Genomic DNA, 18,046 nt, shown 5'->3' with positions numbered 1-18,046 from the left:
GCTTGTGTTTTGTCTATTTGCATGTGGTTTCTGAAGTTGCATTGCGTTTGCTCTTGTCGGCCACCGTAGCTATTTAACTAATTAACTCCCTAACAAATAATTTGATACTATGTATTATGTACATTATTGTTAACTGCTGGTGCTCTGTCAGTTTCTCTGTCACAAGTCAGTTACAGTCAGGAAGAGAAGGAAAACGACCAAAATCTACCCAATGTTTTTCTTACTACAACTATAATCAATAATTTTATATTAACAATGGATAATATGACTACTTGTATGTTGTCGCTTGAAGTGATGAACCCACAGGGAATTATCATTTGACTCTGAAGCAGTTCCCCTCAGGTCTAAAAGCTATGATAAACCCACTGTATGCAACAGACAAAGTTAACGAGTTAACATAGCGAAGCATTTAGCAGCTAAAGAGACAGATATTTTTATCAGGTGGTGAGCAAAACAGAGCAAAAAGCAGAGAGAATATTGGATTTATTCATCAAGTGGACAGAAACACATTTCCACGTGGAAAGCTCAACTAATTGGGAAAAAACTGAAATGGTGGAGGAGGAAAATAAACAGCCAAATAGGATTACAAGTGATGCTGATCTTAAGTAAATTTACAATAACTAGTAAGTTGCCCATCAGCTGGAATCATCATAACACATTATAAGGCCAGGTGAGTGTGTTAAGGCAGTTAGCAAGAGAGCAGAGAAAAGGAAATAGTTAGCTAGCTGGTTGAACTAAACTATTGAAATAGTTAGCTAAAAGTAATGACTAAACAGTTGACATAGTTAGCTAAAAGTAATGGGTAAACGACCAGCTTCTGCCACTCCAAGTGGTAGTACAAATGCAAGCTGTACCAAACTTTGACAATTCAATTGTTTGAAAAAATGTAACAATATCCACTTTGTGTAACTAATAGTGTTAAATAACCAGTTCATAATCCATTCATTACATATTTGGATCATAACGGGTGGTATCGATGAAGGGGTAGGCTATTTGAAAGGGCTGTGGGTAGGCTATGTCGTAGATTAAAAAGGTTGGGAACCACTGCATTACATCATCACGTAACCCCTGACCTGACAGTTCAATTTAACAGCAGAGAACTATAATGAGACAGTGGTGGCATATTGCCGTTTGTGTATTTGGTGCTTTTGTGATGCAACTGATCCTTACAGACTTTGGCACTTGTCAAAGAAATAATGTACAGATGCATGAAGAATCAGTGATGATAATATTGGAGGCTTTTAACAAAAGAGTTGGCAGCAATGCACGTTAGATGGCACTAGTGGTTTCTGAAATCTGTTCAGTAATAAGCTGAGGTTGGGAAAAAAGAAATAAAAATGAGAATGAACAAAAAGTGAAATGAGCAATTTAATAGATGTTGAGTGACTAACTAAAGGGAGCGGAGAATCGAAAGAAATGACATGTGACTGAGAGCAACACCCTCTAAGAAACAAACTTACATTTCATGAAATGACGGATGACTGAATGCTTTGGCGAAAGGGAATGACAGAGGGAGGGAGAGAGATGGAAAGAGAGAGAGAGAGAGAGATGCAGACAAAAGAAAACATTTGCAGCCTGCCCTCCCCCATCATCACTCTCTGGGGAACAAGGGATTATGGAAATGTATAAATGCAAGAGAGACTGACAGACAAGGAGGAGGAGAGAGAGAGGAGGGAGAGAGGGAGAGAGAGAGAAAGGAGAGAGCAAATAAGAGGGGGGGAGACAGAGCGATGCTATTGGTTGACTGTTATAACATCAAGCGTGATAGAAATATTTCTCTCGCAGTCTAAGAAATAGAGGAAGAGACAGACAGAGACAGTAGACTCAGGAAACACGATAAGGTCTATTTTCAAAATCTCTGGAAGAGATAAAAAGGAAGAAAGGCAAATAAGGAAGGGGGAGACAATAGAAAGGTGGACTAATTAACTTATGGCTTCTGAGGGCTGTGGAGATTTTTGCTTAACAACTGGAGTGATTTCAAAATCAGAATAAATGCGACTCATCATGTAGATGTTCTGCAGGTTTCAATCCACAATTGAATAATTTACCCTGCACATCAGCAAAGACAAATCTAAACCTTTTTGGAGAAATCTGAGGGATGCGTCTGAGAGAAAGATGCAGAGCAGAGAATTCTGACATGGTGTCGACACAAATTGACAGAGACGAGGAAAGAGTGGACTGTTCAGTGGCAGACACGTCTCCAACCAGACACAGGTATTCTCTGTTCGATATTAAGATCAGTCAAGATATTGATCCATGCTAACTGAAACTATCATCAGTATTGTACTCTGATATTGTGTTTGTAAGTCCTCTTGGTTGTGTGGTATTGGCATTTTAATGTTAAATAGTTGTTTCATTTGAAACCCGATTCCAATATTTGCTGCCTCATTGATTTATACTTGTATTATTTTATTGCAAAATCAAAGTGGCAACCAGTAATTTGCTTTGTCAGAATATAACGTGTCTAATGTGCAAAGCAATACCTTGTATCTTCAGCACATGATCAGATTCATGTGGAGGTAAATCATTTTTCAAAAATGCAGTAATAAAATAAGTAATATACCAAGAGACTGTCTTTGTAAATAATAACTCACAGCCAATCTGCAAACTATGGTTGTTTACAAATGTGTTAAATATAATTTAGAAATATGCGTCATTAATGGTGTTCTTGATTTAGAGCAACAGATGAACTGAAAGCCATACGACAAACTACTGAACTATCACAAGCCATAACCATTTTAGACAATAATCCTCACTGTTTTTAAAACACAGTGCTGTGCTTAGTATCGATAAGAATCCTGTGCTTCTGGTGTCAGCGTGTTAGTCAGACACTTCGTGGTTTGCGTTACTGTGAGAAAAAAAAAATGTGTAGGCTTTGTCTAAAGAGAAACTACACGGAGGAGGAGGAGGAGACAGACATTTTGCCTGTCAGAGACTGAAAAGAGGAGCATCAGGCCAACGACAGACAACAGATATAGAAGTGCTTCCTAAATCAAAGTGAGAAAGGGGTCGTCCTGCTGTCAGATATACAAGAAGAGACAAAGACAGGATGAGTGGAAGCAGAGAATCCACAGCTCAAGCTGATTATTGATTGTGACTAAAACTGAGTGCTTCACCTACCTGGACAACACAGACTCGTCAGACTTGCGTCGGCGGGGAAAACAGACAATAACCTCCAATAAAAGGAGGGACAGTTGGCAATAGCCAATAGAGAGAAAGAGAGTAGGGGGCAAGTTCCCTTTCTCTCTCTCGACCCATCTCGTCGTCAGGCTGGCTAGCACAGCCATGGCGTTCACCTTTGCGGCCTTCTGCTACATGCTCACCTTGGTGCTGTGTGCTGCTCTCATCTTCTTTGTCATATGGCAGGTGAGTAGCACTGTGCACACTGGAACTACCGCACACACACTGAAACTAAAACGGGCCCATGTAGGGCCTGTGAACGTCCACGCTCCGTCCCACACAGGCAGACAAACACATCCATCTACACACAGTTGTACAACACTGACAGGAACGCAGCATATGCACACCTCGCTCAGGTCCTCTAGAGGTAATGACATGCATAAATGTGTCAGCTGAATCTCAAAGAAAACCTCTATACCTATATGTGAGTGACATTTTGGATTGCCTCTTAAAAGCCACCAAAAGACACTTTGTTCCCTATAATTTCAAACACCTAGCTGCAAACACATAATTAGTTGGATAAAGAGCTGGATGAAACAGACCACAGAGCTGCAGGAGATGCACGAGCCTGAAAAACTGGAGCTCGTCTGACCCTTTCACATTCAACAAAAAGACAGATTCAAACCGCCTCTTCCATTGCTGCACATTAAAACAACCTATGATCCCAGAGAACTGACAATAAACAGTTCTTCAAACAAGGTGCTCAGGCTCTGCAAACTGCATGTAATGAGTACAGGGAGGCAGCAAAACACTGATCGTAAATATCACTGCCAGGCTGTTGTGAATCTGTCCACCTGCAGCATTTTGAGTGGAATTTGCACAGATGTCGCTGGACACCGGTGCACTCAGTTTTCTGTTTACACAAGGGCAGACTCACCAAACACTTTGCTTTGATCTCTCACCTTTGACATTCAATCCATGGAGGCAGGAATAATGTGAAATACAAAACATATCATTATGAATGTAAGACTTGAAATGACTAACGTATCAATTGACTAAGTGGGTGAGACTACATATGAGTCAGTCAGTGTGTCTGTGTGTGAAAGAGACGAGGGAGAAGCTTGTGTCTGGCTCAGCACTCAACCATGTGATTGAAACGCTTATCAAACTGATTTTGTTCACCCCTTCCCCCAGTCTGCCTCCACCCACGGGTACAGCACCCCGATTCTATGTGGCTCTCAACCAATCAGAACATTTGTTCACTGCTACAGTAACCATGGAGCCCACTGAGGGGCTCACCATGTCGCCATGGAAACTGCATCTGTTTACAACAGAGCTATGTGTGAAAGAAGATGAGGGAGAGCCATATAGACTCGTATTGGGAAATTACCACCAGGACTGTTTCTATTTCAAACAGATAGAAGTGTTCTGTTTGCACATTATCAGTCATTGTGGACGCAAGTCAGATGCTCATTTATCTGCAAATAATGTCTGTTTTTTATTGCTTTCCGTCAAAGTGAAGCTTCACTGTTTCAAAGCTGAACTGATGATAAGCGCAGCAGGTGGCCTTCACTCTGAGAATTATTAGTATTTTTTATAGAGCTATTAATCAGGGAGCTGGTGAGAAAAAATATCACTCATACTCAAATCACAGGGAGCAGTGTCCTCAATTTAATATATTTTGATACTTTACTAAAAAGGCCAAAAAAACAAAATTATGCAAGATTTAATATAGACCTCCAGTATTCTGCACTGATTGTTTTAATCCTGCCAGATTATGAATAAATAAATGCTTATTGTTTAATTATCATTAAACATGAGTTCCTTTGACAGCTGTCTATGTCTCCACAGATATTCTATAGTCTCTAATGTGAACTTCATTATTAGGCTAAATAAAAAGAGACAGGGTCAAATCAAAACCAACACTGTGTGACAACACAAGGGGAGGATTTGAATCAGAATTTTAGCTCTTTAAACAGTAAGAAACTACATAATGACACATGGTATAAACACAATAGGAGCTCATATACAGTGTAAAGGTAAAGAGCGAAGCTGTAAGTAATTACACATGTAGACATTTACCATTTAATCACCATGTGTGCTTGGGCAAAGTGAACAATGTGGCTGCAGCTGTACCAGATGTAGCGAGTGTGCAGTACAGTAAACTGTTCCAAGTTACCATCTGCAGCATCACCAGGCTGAGACTATGTATTTATTTGCTATACATGTACATATATTTACACACATTGCAGTTACAGTATGTGCATTCTTGGTATTCTAAAGGTAACTAAATGAAAACAAACTCACATGTCTGTTATTTTTCAGATCATTGCATTTGATGAGCTTCGCACAGACTTCAAAAACCCCATTGATCAGAGCAATCCCACCAGAGCGGTAAGAACCCGGCTGTTTCACTTCTTTCAAGAATGATCAAACCCTTGTGTCCACCGAGAAATCCCTTCTTTTCAGCTCCAAGAAGAACCCTCAATGAGCCACACATAAAGACTGAGAACAAATTGAGGCTTTCACTCCAAAAATGCTGCATATGACCCTAAAGTCAGTCAGTATTACACATTTCCAAAACAGAGTTCATAAACTCCTCATAAACAGAGTGAGTTTATAAAGAACAGTCTCTCATGAGAAACCCACAGCATACTAACATTTAATGTCTGTAATCATACTGGCAAACCAGGCATCATTTCATCATGTGAATGAAGGTATTTTTGATTGAAATCTTTCAAATGTTTTACTCAGCTACATTCAGCCTCTCTATTAATTTTTTAACATCAAATATGTGTACTATTGTAAACAATTCCTACTAATCCAAGCTTCCAGGTGACTGCAAGTGTAGCACCCAGGCAGGATCCTCTTTGTATGCAGATTGAAGCAATCATCCTTTTACAAAGTCAGTGGCTCGTTGGCTTAATCAATTCAAGAGAATGATGCAAATGAAGCTGCTGTTTATACCATGAGATACTGTGCTGTCGCCAAAATAAAAGTGCAGATACGTTTCACCTCACTGTAGCAAGAACAAACTTATTCACTTGAGTCACATTTGAAAATTCAACCCATGCTCTAAAGTGAAAAACAATAGTATGATATAATGTAGTGTGCATACTTCTTTCTTAATCGTTAAACATTATCAGGAGTCAATAATGAGTGCCATTATTCATTTAGCAAGCTAACAGCAGCTGTGAATGTCTTTTTCACAAGTTAGCTAATGTTCTAGCAATCATGTGAACCTGCATCTGAACTACAAAGTGAGAGTGATGAGGAGTGGGAGAGGAAACTGTGAAAGCAGACTGTGGGAGTGTGGAGGCACGCCAGCTACAGGGGGAGGACACAATAACTGCAACACCTGTAAAATATAATGCAACCGAAAACAGTAGCTCTGCAATTTATACTGTTGTGAATGTTCAGTTCAGTGGATGTGTTATTTTCCCCCTTCGAGCAAAGATGGAGAGCTGGTTTCTCTGACAAAGTATCAACAAATATTGCACATTACAAGTTTCATGGCAGCAGGATTTGTATCAAGGCTACTGTAGTGGATTGCTTTACATTGTACAGGTGTTTTTTCAATCTATAACGAACAACCTGAACTTGTAATCTTACCTGATGTCAACATGTCAGATGTGTTTGGAAAGAAAATCATCTGCCAGGATGTGATGCCGCCAGTCTCTCCCAAAAGCAGTAAACAGAAGAAGACATACATGGCAGCAGCATAGGAAAATAAACAGCAATTATTTCTGATGTTAGCAGAGAGCAACGCGTGTTCACTCAACTGCCTTTGTCTACAAAAAAGAAGTAAATTTTTGTCAGTGAGAGAGAAATTGCAGAAAAACGGGAGACTAAACATGTGTTTCCAAACTAGGTTCATGTGTACAGCCATTAATCACAGTTACAGTCTACAGTCTGTATGACGCACTGTAATTTGCTGGTTTACAAAAAGTGACTGAAATGTAGAATTATTTCCTCTTGAAATGCCTTTAAAGGTGAATCACCTAATAAAGAGCAGTGCAATGTATTATTGTACCGCAGTATTATACTTCTCCTCATGAAATAACAAATTACAAGTCATGCTCTTGACATTTCTTTCATTTCATAGACTGTTTGTCAAATTAAATAAATTATTTTATTCTTACCTGCCATCATTTGACAATAGTCGCCTGATTAGATTACTAACCGAACAACATACTGTACTTGCCTTGCATTTTTCGCTCTTTTATTTGTTCTCTATATTGTGAAATGTCTACTGCCTTTGATTAATGTTCCTCGTTGGAACAATTAAATATTTAGTGAACTGGATGGCCTGACAGTAATTATGGCACCTCAGGGAGGCTCCAGGCTGTAAAATCCAGCCGAGAGCTGGCAGGTGCAGCACTGTGCTCTTTACATTTTAAAGCTCAGTGTCATGGAAGGATGTGACGCACAAAGCAAGCAAAAAGAGGAAAATTACAGTACATAGACCAAAACCAACAACTACAAATAAACAGTGAGGCTGGATAAAGTAGATTCAGGGCAAAATCCACTTTCAGGTCACCAGGAGAGTTTGAATGTATGTCAACTAAAGGGAATGGATATTACAGGGGCCTCAATACTGGAAGCCATCATCCTGTAACTAAGACAGATGCCTCAATATGTCACAAAATGAGTATGAGAGTCTTTGCAACTGAGGCTTCATTAAATACAGAGGAGCATATCCATCCTGCTTATCCACTTGATAAATTTTACAATCCGTTTGTTAATTACCCGACTATTGGTAATTTTGTTTACCTGCTCTCTTAGCCTGGTGAGGGAAACAGATTGATCTAGGTGGATGAACTACAGCAAAACATTTGCCTTGCTAGCTAATCAATAGACACCCAAATAAAACATCACCATAAGAGGCCACTAGCTGCTGGCCGTAGACGATGGATTGCTTTCACTTTAAAAACGGATCATTGGGCCTGCTCTCATGGCTCACAGGAGACACCAAACATCACTGCTTCAAATGTAGCTGCCATCGTTTTGTACTGATGAACAGTTTCAATCAGTTTGGCTTTCTCAACAACCCACAATTTATTTTTCATGCATGGTTGCATGAAAAAAAGATATTTTAACAATATAATGGAAAACGACTTAAGAGTTTGAGACAGAAAATCAAGTTGTTTACTCAGTCAATTATTATTCATTAATTCATACTAGCTGTTAAGACTATTTTTTCAGTGGTTGAGGTAGGGGTGTATGAAATGTAGGACAAAGAGAATTAAAATATATTGTACAGATGGATTTTTTTTACTATAGCCATAATATTTATGTTTTATATATTAAGCAGGAATCTCGATGTATTGAACTCACCAGGTATAGTTTTTGCATTTTATTGATGTGTCACCGAAATGTGTCACAATTTGTCAGCTGAAATCCCTCAAAACACAATTCTCTGAAACTGAAAAGCATGTATTATCTCTGCCTTGAGATTTGTTTTCATGGATAGACATAATTAGTAAAAACCATGAAGAAATATGCAGACTGTTAATCAGACTTTCTTTACATCCACTCCACAGAGGGAAAGGATTCTCAACATTGAAAGAATCTGCAACCTGCTTCGCAGAGTGAGTAATACTTGTTTTTCACCTGCTGTTGGTGGATGACTAAAACAGGGGGGCTTCAGACAAGCATGATCATTTGTCTTTCCAACCATTGTGAGGACCATGACGCACAGATTCAATTCACATGTAGCTTATCCCCACGACCCACCGTCACTGCTCTGCAGACACGCAGAGATGGAGAACACTGAGACAGTCAAGAAAGCTTTGTGTTTGTTGTGATGTTGTTTTTTTAACATTTCAAGGCTTTGAGAAAGAGAACTCTATCCCTGAAATGTGAGCTGCTGTGGAGGCCATTTTGAACATGTGTGTGTTGGAAAATGTTCAATAGAGGACTTCAAATAAGCTCAAGTTATTATATCAATAAATACACATTTATCAGGGAAGGTAGCATGCTAACTGCACTATTAGGGCCCATATATTTATGCAGAGCACAGTATTATATTAAGGTTAGCTCGGAGATCATCATGAGCCATAATGTGTTTTACATCTGTGAAAATATAAATGTTTTATGACTGAATGAACAGTTAGTCAGTTAAAAATGGCAGTCATGGGAATAAAGTCTATTAGGTTCAAAAGGAGGAACATGCTTTTTGGAGGTTTACCTGTATGTAACTACTCATTTGCAGATATTTGCTATTGACTGATAGTTTGATTTATTGATTAATTATTTTCCACAGTGGTACACTGCAAGGAACCTAAGTGCCACTGATACATACCCACTCCATCACTATATAACTGAAAATTAAATTAGATTCTACATATTTGTAATATTTTTGCTTTAACTGTTGCAGAGAGTCCAAATTTCATCTTCAACATGGACTTACTTTGCTAAAAAAAAAAACATGAGAATGCTCACAAATGTGGATGCTGTATCAACAATATCGTCAGCCAACAGAGAACCTGTAGGGGTCGCTTGGAGCAGTTAAAGGTTGCCATGGCAAACAAAAAAATATTAATTTATTTAAAAGTTGTTATTTCTTTAAAGCGGCTATAATCAATATTTTTATATTAACAATGGAAATAAATAACTACTAGTATGTAAAAGGAGTCGCTCATAGTGATTAACCTATAGAGAATTATCACTCGACTCTGCAGTTCCCCTCAACTCCACTGAGCTTTTTAGTGACTTTCAGCTCATTGTTTTGGTTTTTCCTTTAGTCTCACCGCTCTGCTAGCGTTGTTTTGGGCTGCAGCAGGCAGCTGTTTTAATCGAAAAAAGGACCCATCCATGTCAAACTACATCAACTTCTACCAACATCTACAAACCAGTCTACGTGTTTGAAACTATATTTGTACTCGTAACAGCAGCGCGCCATGAGTAACATTAACACCTTCTGTGTGAAAGTGTTTGCCTCGCAGTGTGATTTTGATTTCATAGATTGTAGTCACAGTATATCACAACATGCAACCCAGGACTGTTTCAGTGTTTTCCCAGGAGTTGTTGCAGTGTTATTCCTTAATCATTTCAGTTTCTAAATAACATGCAGACCTATAACCTGACTCCCTGTGTCTCATTAGTTGGTGGTACCGGAGTACTCCATCCATGGGCTCTTCTGCCTGATGTTCATGTGTGCTGGAGAGTGGGTCACACTTGGCCTAAATATCCCGCTGCTCTTCTACCATCTGTGGAGGTACAGTCCCATAACAGATGTCTGATAAGCTTCTGTTGGTCCGGTGAGAGTGTGAGCCAAACCTCTCTGCTTTTTCAGGTTTTTGCATCGGCCAGCTGACGGGTCAGAGGTCATGTATGATCCTGTCAGTGTGATGAATGCTGACATTCTCAATTATTGCCAGAAGGAGTCCTGGTGTAAGCTGGGCTTTTATCTGCTCTCTTTCTTCTATTATCTCTACAGGTAAGTGTAAATTCACAATCTTTTCAATACACTGTTGCTTGATAAGATTTCAGTGACGCCTTTCAGATTTGTTGTGTATGAACTCGTAAAAGGTACAAAAAAGCAACACAATTACTGTTTTCTCTCTATTTTTGTGGTTATGTCGTCACAATCTATTTCCGGCTGAAGTATGGTCTACGCCTTGGTGAGCTTCTAACAGGCAGAAGATCTGGAGAAACAAAAGGAAGTATATGTAAGAAAGACAGATGAACAAATGGAGACATCAACTCTTCCTCTCTCCATGTAACCTTCCCATCACTGGCTTGGGTTTTCAACAATCTAACCTTGGACAAAACAAGAAGGCCAACCTGAGTGAAAATGTGAATGTAAAGGTGTTGCCTCCGCTCGATTATATCACTTTATCCAAGATACTGCTGTCGGACGGCTGGACACATTTTTTGAAGGACTGAAATCAAACAGAAAGAGGACGCAGCGGGTGTTTGTATTGCCTTTGACCCATTATACGAATTAACAATATATTTCTGAAGGGCTGGACTTTTCCCACGCTGCTCTTACTGATCCAGTCGCTCAACTCACTGTGAATCTCCAAACACTTGGGGGCTGGAAAACAAAATAATACGTCTGTATTCTTTGACTTTGAAAATGTACTAAAAGGATTGTCTTGGTATCATTCCATGTATTTCAGATGATAGACACCTCTAATACAGGTACATAAAACTGTAAGAAACAGGTTAAATTGTACAGGATACCTTTAAAGCACTGTAAGAAATGCAGAAGGCCTGGCAGGGAAATAACACATTGGTGTGTATGGAGATGACGCGTAGACCAACACAACATCTCCTTGACGCCAGCCTTTGCCAAAAGTCAAATTTCACACCGTAACAAAAACAACAAGGAATCAAACATTTTTGACTTTTCAAGTTTGACTTCAAGTGTCAGTGCTTGTAATGTGCATTCAAAATAAGTATGTCCATAGCTGTAAGGACGTATTTTATATGCTACACGCTAGCTTCATGCTTTCCAAAGAGCTTCATGCTCAGACATATAATGCCAAAAGTTTATACCTGAAAAACATTGTGCCAAATTAAAAAGTCAATTAGGTGTGAAGGTGTTAGGACAAGTGAGAAGAAAAAAAGATGAGGCTTGTAGTATCTTCATCTGCATGCTAAGACACTGCCAGGCCTTGTCTTTATTTTCACTTTCTTTAAGACACATTTGATTTTGGCACAATGGGTTTTTTTTCTTGAAAAAATAGAAAAAAACTTAGTTCTGTTGTATTTTCTAGTGTGCAGGGAGCGCCTTATTCCTATTTCCAGTGAAGTTTACTCTTACTCATCTGCATCTATACTATAGTCATTTTAGCACAGCAACTTTTCTCTGATCCGAGGTAGAATATAGAAATCTCATGTACAAAAAGCAATTAAAAACAGCAAACTAGCAATGTAATATGATTCATGAGACATATCGATGCTGTGTTATTCAGTGTATGTAACAACAGTGAGTGGGACACAAGTGGCAGATGAGACAATAATGACTCTATGACAATGTTTCAGTTATTTCAGAAGTGTAAAGACAGTGAAGTCATCTCAATACATCTACAATCATACAGTTTCACAAGAGACAGACGTAAGATGTTAATGTTGCTGATGACCAAGATTTGTAAACAGCAAAGCCTTTCCTCAGCTGGTGCTGCCTTTGCTATCATGTGTTTAGTAGTTTGATCTATTTGTAGATAAGTGATGGTTCAAATATGTGATTTTAACATCAGTAGAAAAACAGAAACTCTGGAGTCTGAGAACAAACTGTGAAGTTTGTCATACGCCGGCTCCACACGTAGTAAATGGTGGTTATAACTCGTTTGGTATATATACTATGGGACTCACTTGGGAAAAAAACATCTTGAATACCACAGCCTATTGAAGTAGTTTCTAATTATGTCAAAAGATTTACAACTAAAACTGATACCTTAACATGAGCTTGTATGAAGATTCAATGATAGGCACCACTAATATTCAGGATTTTGTTCATTCTTTTTTTCATAAACAAGCAAAATAACTTATGGCAACTTAAATACAGAACACAGAATAGTAAATATTATTGTACAACCACGCAAATAAATTTGCTGTACATTTTGTGTATGTTATATATATTTAAGAAAGGTTTAACTACATTTCAGTTGGAAGCGTATAACTATGGATACCAATAAGATGGTGTAGTCCCTCATTCGTCCAGGAATGTTCCATCTCCTTCCTGAGGGCAGGGCTTAAGTAACACAGATTAGTTTAAATTTCTGAGTTCTCAGACCATTTTTCACAATTGAGAATGACTTCCGGATGGGAGCCGAAACATCTTGATTCTGAAAACAGTGTCCAGATGACTACGATTGAAACCTTTTCTACTATGGATACCAATATTAATTAAGGCTGGCATAGTTCTATGTTTTAGTTATTGTCAACAAATCCCATGAAAAAACTAAAACCAATAATGTGTCAATATTTTCAACTTCCCTTTACAGTCTGTGGCACTCAGCCCCATGCCCATTTGTTTCTAGTGGAGATGTAAATATTTAAAAACACGATATATTGTTTAATTTTTAAAAAGGCTAAATAATTTTCTAACACAGCTGGGCACTGTAGTTTTTAGCAAATGCCACTCAAACAGAAGTAAATAGTGAATCTCTTGGGGACTATTTTCAGCAGCGGATAATACATGCCGCACTGGTGAGTATTTCCAGCAGCAGGACGGTGTGTGGGATTGATTCAAAATAAACTACAGTGCCCATGTTGATTGTAATGAAGGAACATTTCACCCAGGGTATCAGCGGGGCTCATTGATGTGCTTTTAATAGTTAGAGGCTCTATGGCACAGAGGAATAAGCTAGATCAAGCTTTTGCTACACAGGCATTGTCGGTTTTGGTCTTTTCATAGGATTTGTTGACAATAAGAAAAATACAGAATATCACCACTCTTATCCTTTAAATAAAAGATTTTCATTCCCAATGAAAAACTGTTTAAAAAAGTGATACATACGTCGCTTTCCAAATGGTGTTCAAAATTCATCTGTAGTGACTGATTCATACAGTACAGTACATATGCTTTACATTTCAGGAAGCTTCCTTACTCTTTTTATTTTAAAATGCCACATAATAGCTTCACTGCAGACGATTTTTCCAGACATTGTGTCCTCACTGCTGCTGTCCAGCAACATCCGTATGTGACAGAACCTTCTTGATCACTACAGAAATGAAATGCCACCAATTAAGAAACCTCTATGGTAGACCTTCACCAAACACACACACACACACACTTCTTGTGTCAATCACAGTCTGTTTCATGTCACTTTGGTACTAATGAAGGGTTTAGAGGGAGCAACTCAAACCGCTTGTGTGATTTGAATTTCAACCAAATTACTTGACTGAAGTAACTTTAATTGTCAGTGTTCTTGAAGACACACAGTAGACAGTAGGCCTAAATGTTGTGCCAAATGATGTTCCCATTGAAGTAATCACAGGACACTGAGACCTCAAAACATTGCCAACAATGTGAGTGTCTTGAGTCTGGACAATCACTATTAAAGCACAGGAACAAGAGGAAAGGAGGAGGAATACAGCTCGGTTGAATGTTATTATGTAGTTGCTCTAAACAAAGCATTTTAGAAAATTGTATTTAAGTATCTATTTGTATCTGTCTTTTATACATTTATCATCAATGTACGCTATAGTAAATTTGGTGGATTACTTTATATTTATTAGGTTACACTATGATGTACAGTTAATAAACAGCGATTCTCATGCCATATTCTAATAAAACAGTAATGCCAAAATGATCATTTCCAGTTTTCTTATTTCCCTGTCTGTTCAGGGTCAGTTTTTGGCTGTGAGGAGTTTTGCAGTTGTGATGCTCAACCAACACCAGAGATGTACCAGGGGAGAAAAATATAACTCTGAGGATGAATTTATAAGTGAAGAGAGTATAAGTAGTTAGTCGAACTGCCACATCGAAAGCTGTTGAAAAACAGCTGCATTTAGAAGTGGTTTCAGAGACATTCACACAACCTCTTAAAAACCACCAAAATAACTGAATTCCCTGAAAATGCCTCACTGATGTGAAAAGAGTTTCTACTGGAGAGGCAGCAAAGAGGATGATGGCCTTTCATAAATGTCTGTACCTCCAGAATACTAACACATCAAATTACAGAGCACTGGATGCCTATTTGACTGCATAACAAAACTAAGTTGTTCATCTCCACAGAAAGAGATTACTGATGAAAATGTCACTGCAGCTGTAATAAATTACATTTAAAATGTTCGGGCATTTTTATGCTCAACAACATTTTCTTTTCTTCTGATTTCACTAGGGAAAAAGAAACACAGCAGAAAATACTGAGTATGTCTCTAAGCAGGCTCAGGGACTCATTTGCAGGGTGTGTAAGGTTTGCCAGGTTATCACTTGTCTAAATAATGATTCAGACAGAAAGCAGAGCAACAACAAGGCTTCAAGCTGCCGTTTTCCCTCTGTTTGAAAAGGACATATCATTCCCCGCTGTCACCATGGAAACTAAATTGTATTAGAGATTCCTGTTGACTCACTCTGAGGCTCTCACTCAAAACAGAAAAATCCAATTCAACTTGGTTCACATGCCTGGCAGCACTGCTTTTCCGCACAGTGCATTTTTTTCAGTTTATATTACATCCAGAATGTATATAACAGTTTCATATGTGGTCAAGACGACCACAACCCCGATGCTTCCATCCATGACACCTGCTTATCCCAGTTATACGGACACACATACCGACACAGGAACACGCACACACGCTCACTCACAACACATGCATCTGTTTCTCGTTCTGTCTCATCCCACGATTCACACCATTTCACACTCATCATTGCGGGCTTTTCCTTTTTCAGCACCCTTCACCATGATAATTGTCTCAACTCCTTTCCCCACTCTCCTACGTCTGTGCTCTCAGAGAGGTGTTACCATGGAAACTGGCTACAACTGATGGGCCTGAAACGTCACGACTGGCATACACAACTGGCAAGTGCACGCACACACAGAGGTGCACGCACGCACGCACACGCGCACACACACACTTTGCTCATTCATTATTATGCAAGGCACTCTGGGATGTTCCATATTATCATGGCTATATAGAGACACATACATAGGAAAGACTAGAGACTGAGAAGTGAAAGTAAAACAACATAAAAGTGAACTATGTCATTAAAAGAAGAGAATTAATTAAAAAGGAAAAAGGAGAAAGGTTGTGTGGCACATGAATTTTGTTTAATCATTTTATACACAGACTTTTGGCAATTTTCACTTGAAGACTGATAAATGAAAATCAGCTCGTCATTAAATAGATTTTGTGTGATCATTTTATAACCGGATCATTTCCATTTTGTCATAACAAAATTAAGATGTTGTGTTTGTTTTACTTCGTCCTAAGAAAGAAGAAGGAGCAGATGTGCTTTCTTAACAGTGGCTGTTTGTGTCCGAGAATGTGTCAGACCTGTTCGCACTTATGTTTTTATTTGGACTGTGGATCGTCTGTCCAGACAGAGACTTGAGCGTGACTCACTCTGACTGTCAGCTGCTGTCTCATTTATAAAAATATCCATCGCTTTCATCTGTAACTGTAAATACTGCGTTCATTTTCAATTAACTGCCTCATGTATTAAAAAAATCCTGACATTTAATTTGTCAATTAGGTGCAAATTATTCAACAAATTAGAAAATGTGACCTTCAAAATGTGTTTTTGCTAAAATTGAAAACCAAATCAGTGCTGTTATTTATAGACTGTTCATCTGTACTGGAATAAAAAATCCCATCCGTCTGTAGCCATGCTGGTGTTTTTGTCCAGTTAAGACTACATGGGACAGGTAGGACATGAAGGTTGTTGATATATGGTCAAATTCCTTAGGTGCTTTTAAGGCTAATTTAAGCACAGTTGTAATTGTCTTTTTAATCAGACCGGTGTGCTCACAACTAATTTTAAGATTCAATTTTAAGATCAAATCACAGTATATGTTTTATGAATGAGGCCCTGAGGCTTTTATATTTGAGGTTTCTGCTGTGCTCCTTTTGCTCTTAGTAATGATCATGGCAGTGTCTAATTTTACCCCAGACTACTTTATGACAGACTACTGAAATATTGATCACAACGGAGGTTAAACACTTGGAAGATCGCTAAGCAGCATTTTGTTGTTGTAGCTTGTTGAGGTGGAGCTAACTTTAAGTACTTCATATAAAGTTAGATAGTTTATCCTAATCCTGATGTTTGATATTGTTGTGAAATATTGGATAATTTGACCTTTTCCTCTTTTCAATTCATGAACAACTGTGACAAGGGGCACCAACTCACTTTTTTTTGTAATCTCTCAATAGTCAAAAAGGTTATAAAGGTTGTATTGTATTAAATAAATATATTATTATTTTTTTTTTTACAAAATGTTAATCTTAATCTGAAAAGTAAGTAGTATCTATAACTGTCAAATAAATGTAGAAGTAAAAAGTACAATATTTTTACAGTATAAAGTAGTATAAAATGGAAACAGTCAAGTAAAGTACAGGTACGTCAAAACTGTACTTATATAAAGTGGTACAACAGCAATAAAATGAAAAGAATCAGGGGAAAAAATACATATAGATACAGCGCATACACACATATATACATATACATAAAACCTAAGAAGCTTATATTAATTCAGCATAAATCCAGCCACAATGTAGACCACCGTGGCATTATACAAGCGCATTCCTAATTAGCACTTATCATATGAAAAACATCACAAAATAGCTTGAGTGCCGTGTAGGCGAGGCCATGGGCCAACCTTACTGTAAAAGGTGAAAAATGAAGGTGTGCATCAGCAGAGCGCTCTGTCATCTGTACACCTCACTGCATGTGAGACAAATATTATTTGCAGTGTAAATGCAGGGTGATTTAGAATGAAAAGGGCAAATTTGATGCACATCATTTTTAGGCAAACTGCATTGCCTCTGAATAGAATAGCAGCATAAAACTGTTTGGAAAAGGGGCAACAAACAAATATGAACCAAGTTTCTGCCCATAATAACAGACTACTTAATGAGCAGTCCGTTAACAATACGACCACCTTTCACCTCCACAGAAATTCAAACTGTTCTGATGCAAAGCTTCAAGAAGGAACATTGCTTTAATGCTGATTGAGGCCATTTTTTAGGAGCCTCTGACTGCATTTACTTGTACTAGTAGACCCTGTGTACCTTTTGTTCCTTCAGAGTAATTTGGAGCAGAGCAAATTCAAAGCTGAAGCCTGACAGACGTTAAAAAAGCCCAGAGGCTTGTTGAACGTCTGCTACTAAGGCCTGTACACTGGAAAGAAAACCCATTTAAACAGGATGATGATAACAGGTTGGAAAAGGTTATTAAAAACTGACACAGCTACTAGCTGCCATCTTCACAGGCTTGTGAAGATGACGTCTTTTTGTCAAATTCAGCGAA

General features: G+C 38.4%; 1 protein-coding gene across 1 annotated transcript; it reads left to right on the top strand.

Annotated features, from left to right (window-relative positions):
• Positions 1-1,681: 1,681 nt before the first annotated feature.
• On the top strand, positions 1,682-14,387 carry cnih2 (cornichon family AMPA receptor auxiliary protein 2). Its single transcript, XM_044222205.1, has 6 exons — positions 1,682-3,366; positions 5,446-5,514; positions 8,664-8,711; positions 10,227-10,339; positions 10,418-10,561; positions 10,730-14,387. Exons 1-6 carry the CDS (start codon positions 3,286-3,288, stop codon positions 10,755-10,757), a joined length of 483 nt encoding a protein of 160 aa, XP_044078140.1. The 5' UTR covers positions 1,682-3,285; the 3' UTR covers positions 10,758-14,387.
• The last annotated feature ends 3,659 nt before the right edge of the window (positions 14,388-18,046 follow it).

Source organism: Siniperca chuatsi, linkage group LG14 (genome assembly GCF_020085105.1).
Source record: "Siniperca chuatsi isolate FFG_IHB_CAS linkage group LG14, ASM2008510v1, whole genome shotgun sequence".
NCBI classification, from domain to species: domain Eukaryota; kingdom Metazoa; phylum Chordata; class Actinopteri; order Centrarchiformes; family Sinipercidae; genus Siniperca; species Siniperca chuatsi.
Note: the sequence above shows the minus strand (reverse complement) of the source record. Positions and strands in the feature narration are given on the sequence as shown.

Excerpts from the sequence above, each read along its gene's own strand:
- cnih2 (XM_044222205.1), top strand. The coding sequence starts at position 3,286 with ATGGCGTTCACCTTTGCGGCCTTCTGCTACATGCTCACCTTGGTGCTG. Across the intron at positions 10,340-10,417 it reads CTCTTCTACCATCTGTGGAG|GTTTTTGCATCGGCCAGCTG; the intron begins GTACAGTCCCAT and ends CTGCTTTTTCAG. Across the intron at positions 10,562-10,729 it reads TTCTTCTATTATCTCTACAG|TATGGTCTACGCCTTGGTGA; the intron begins GTAAGTGTAAAT and ends TTCCGGCTGAAG.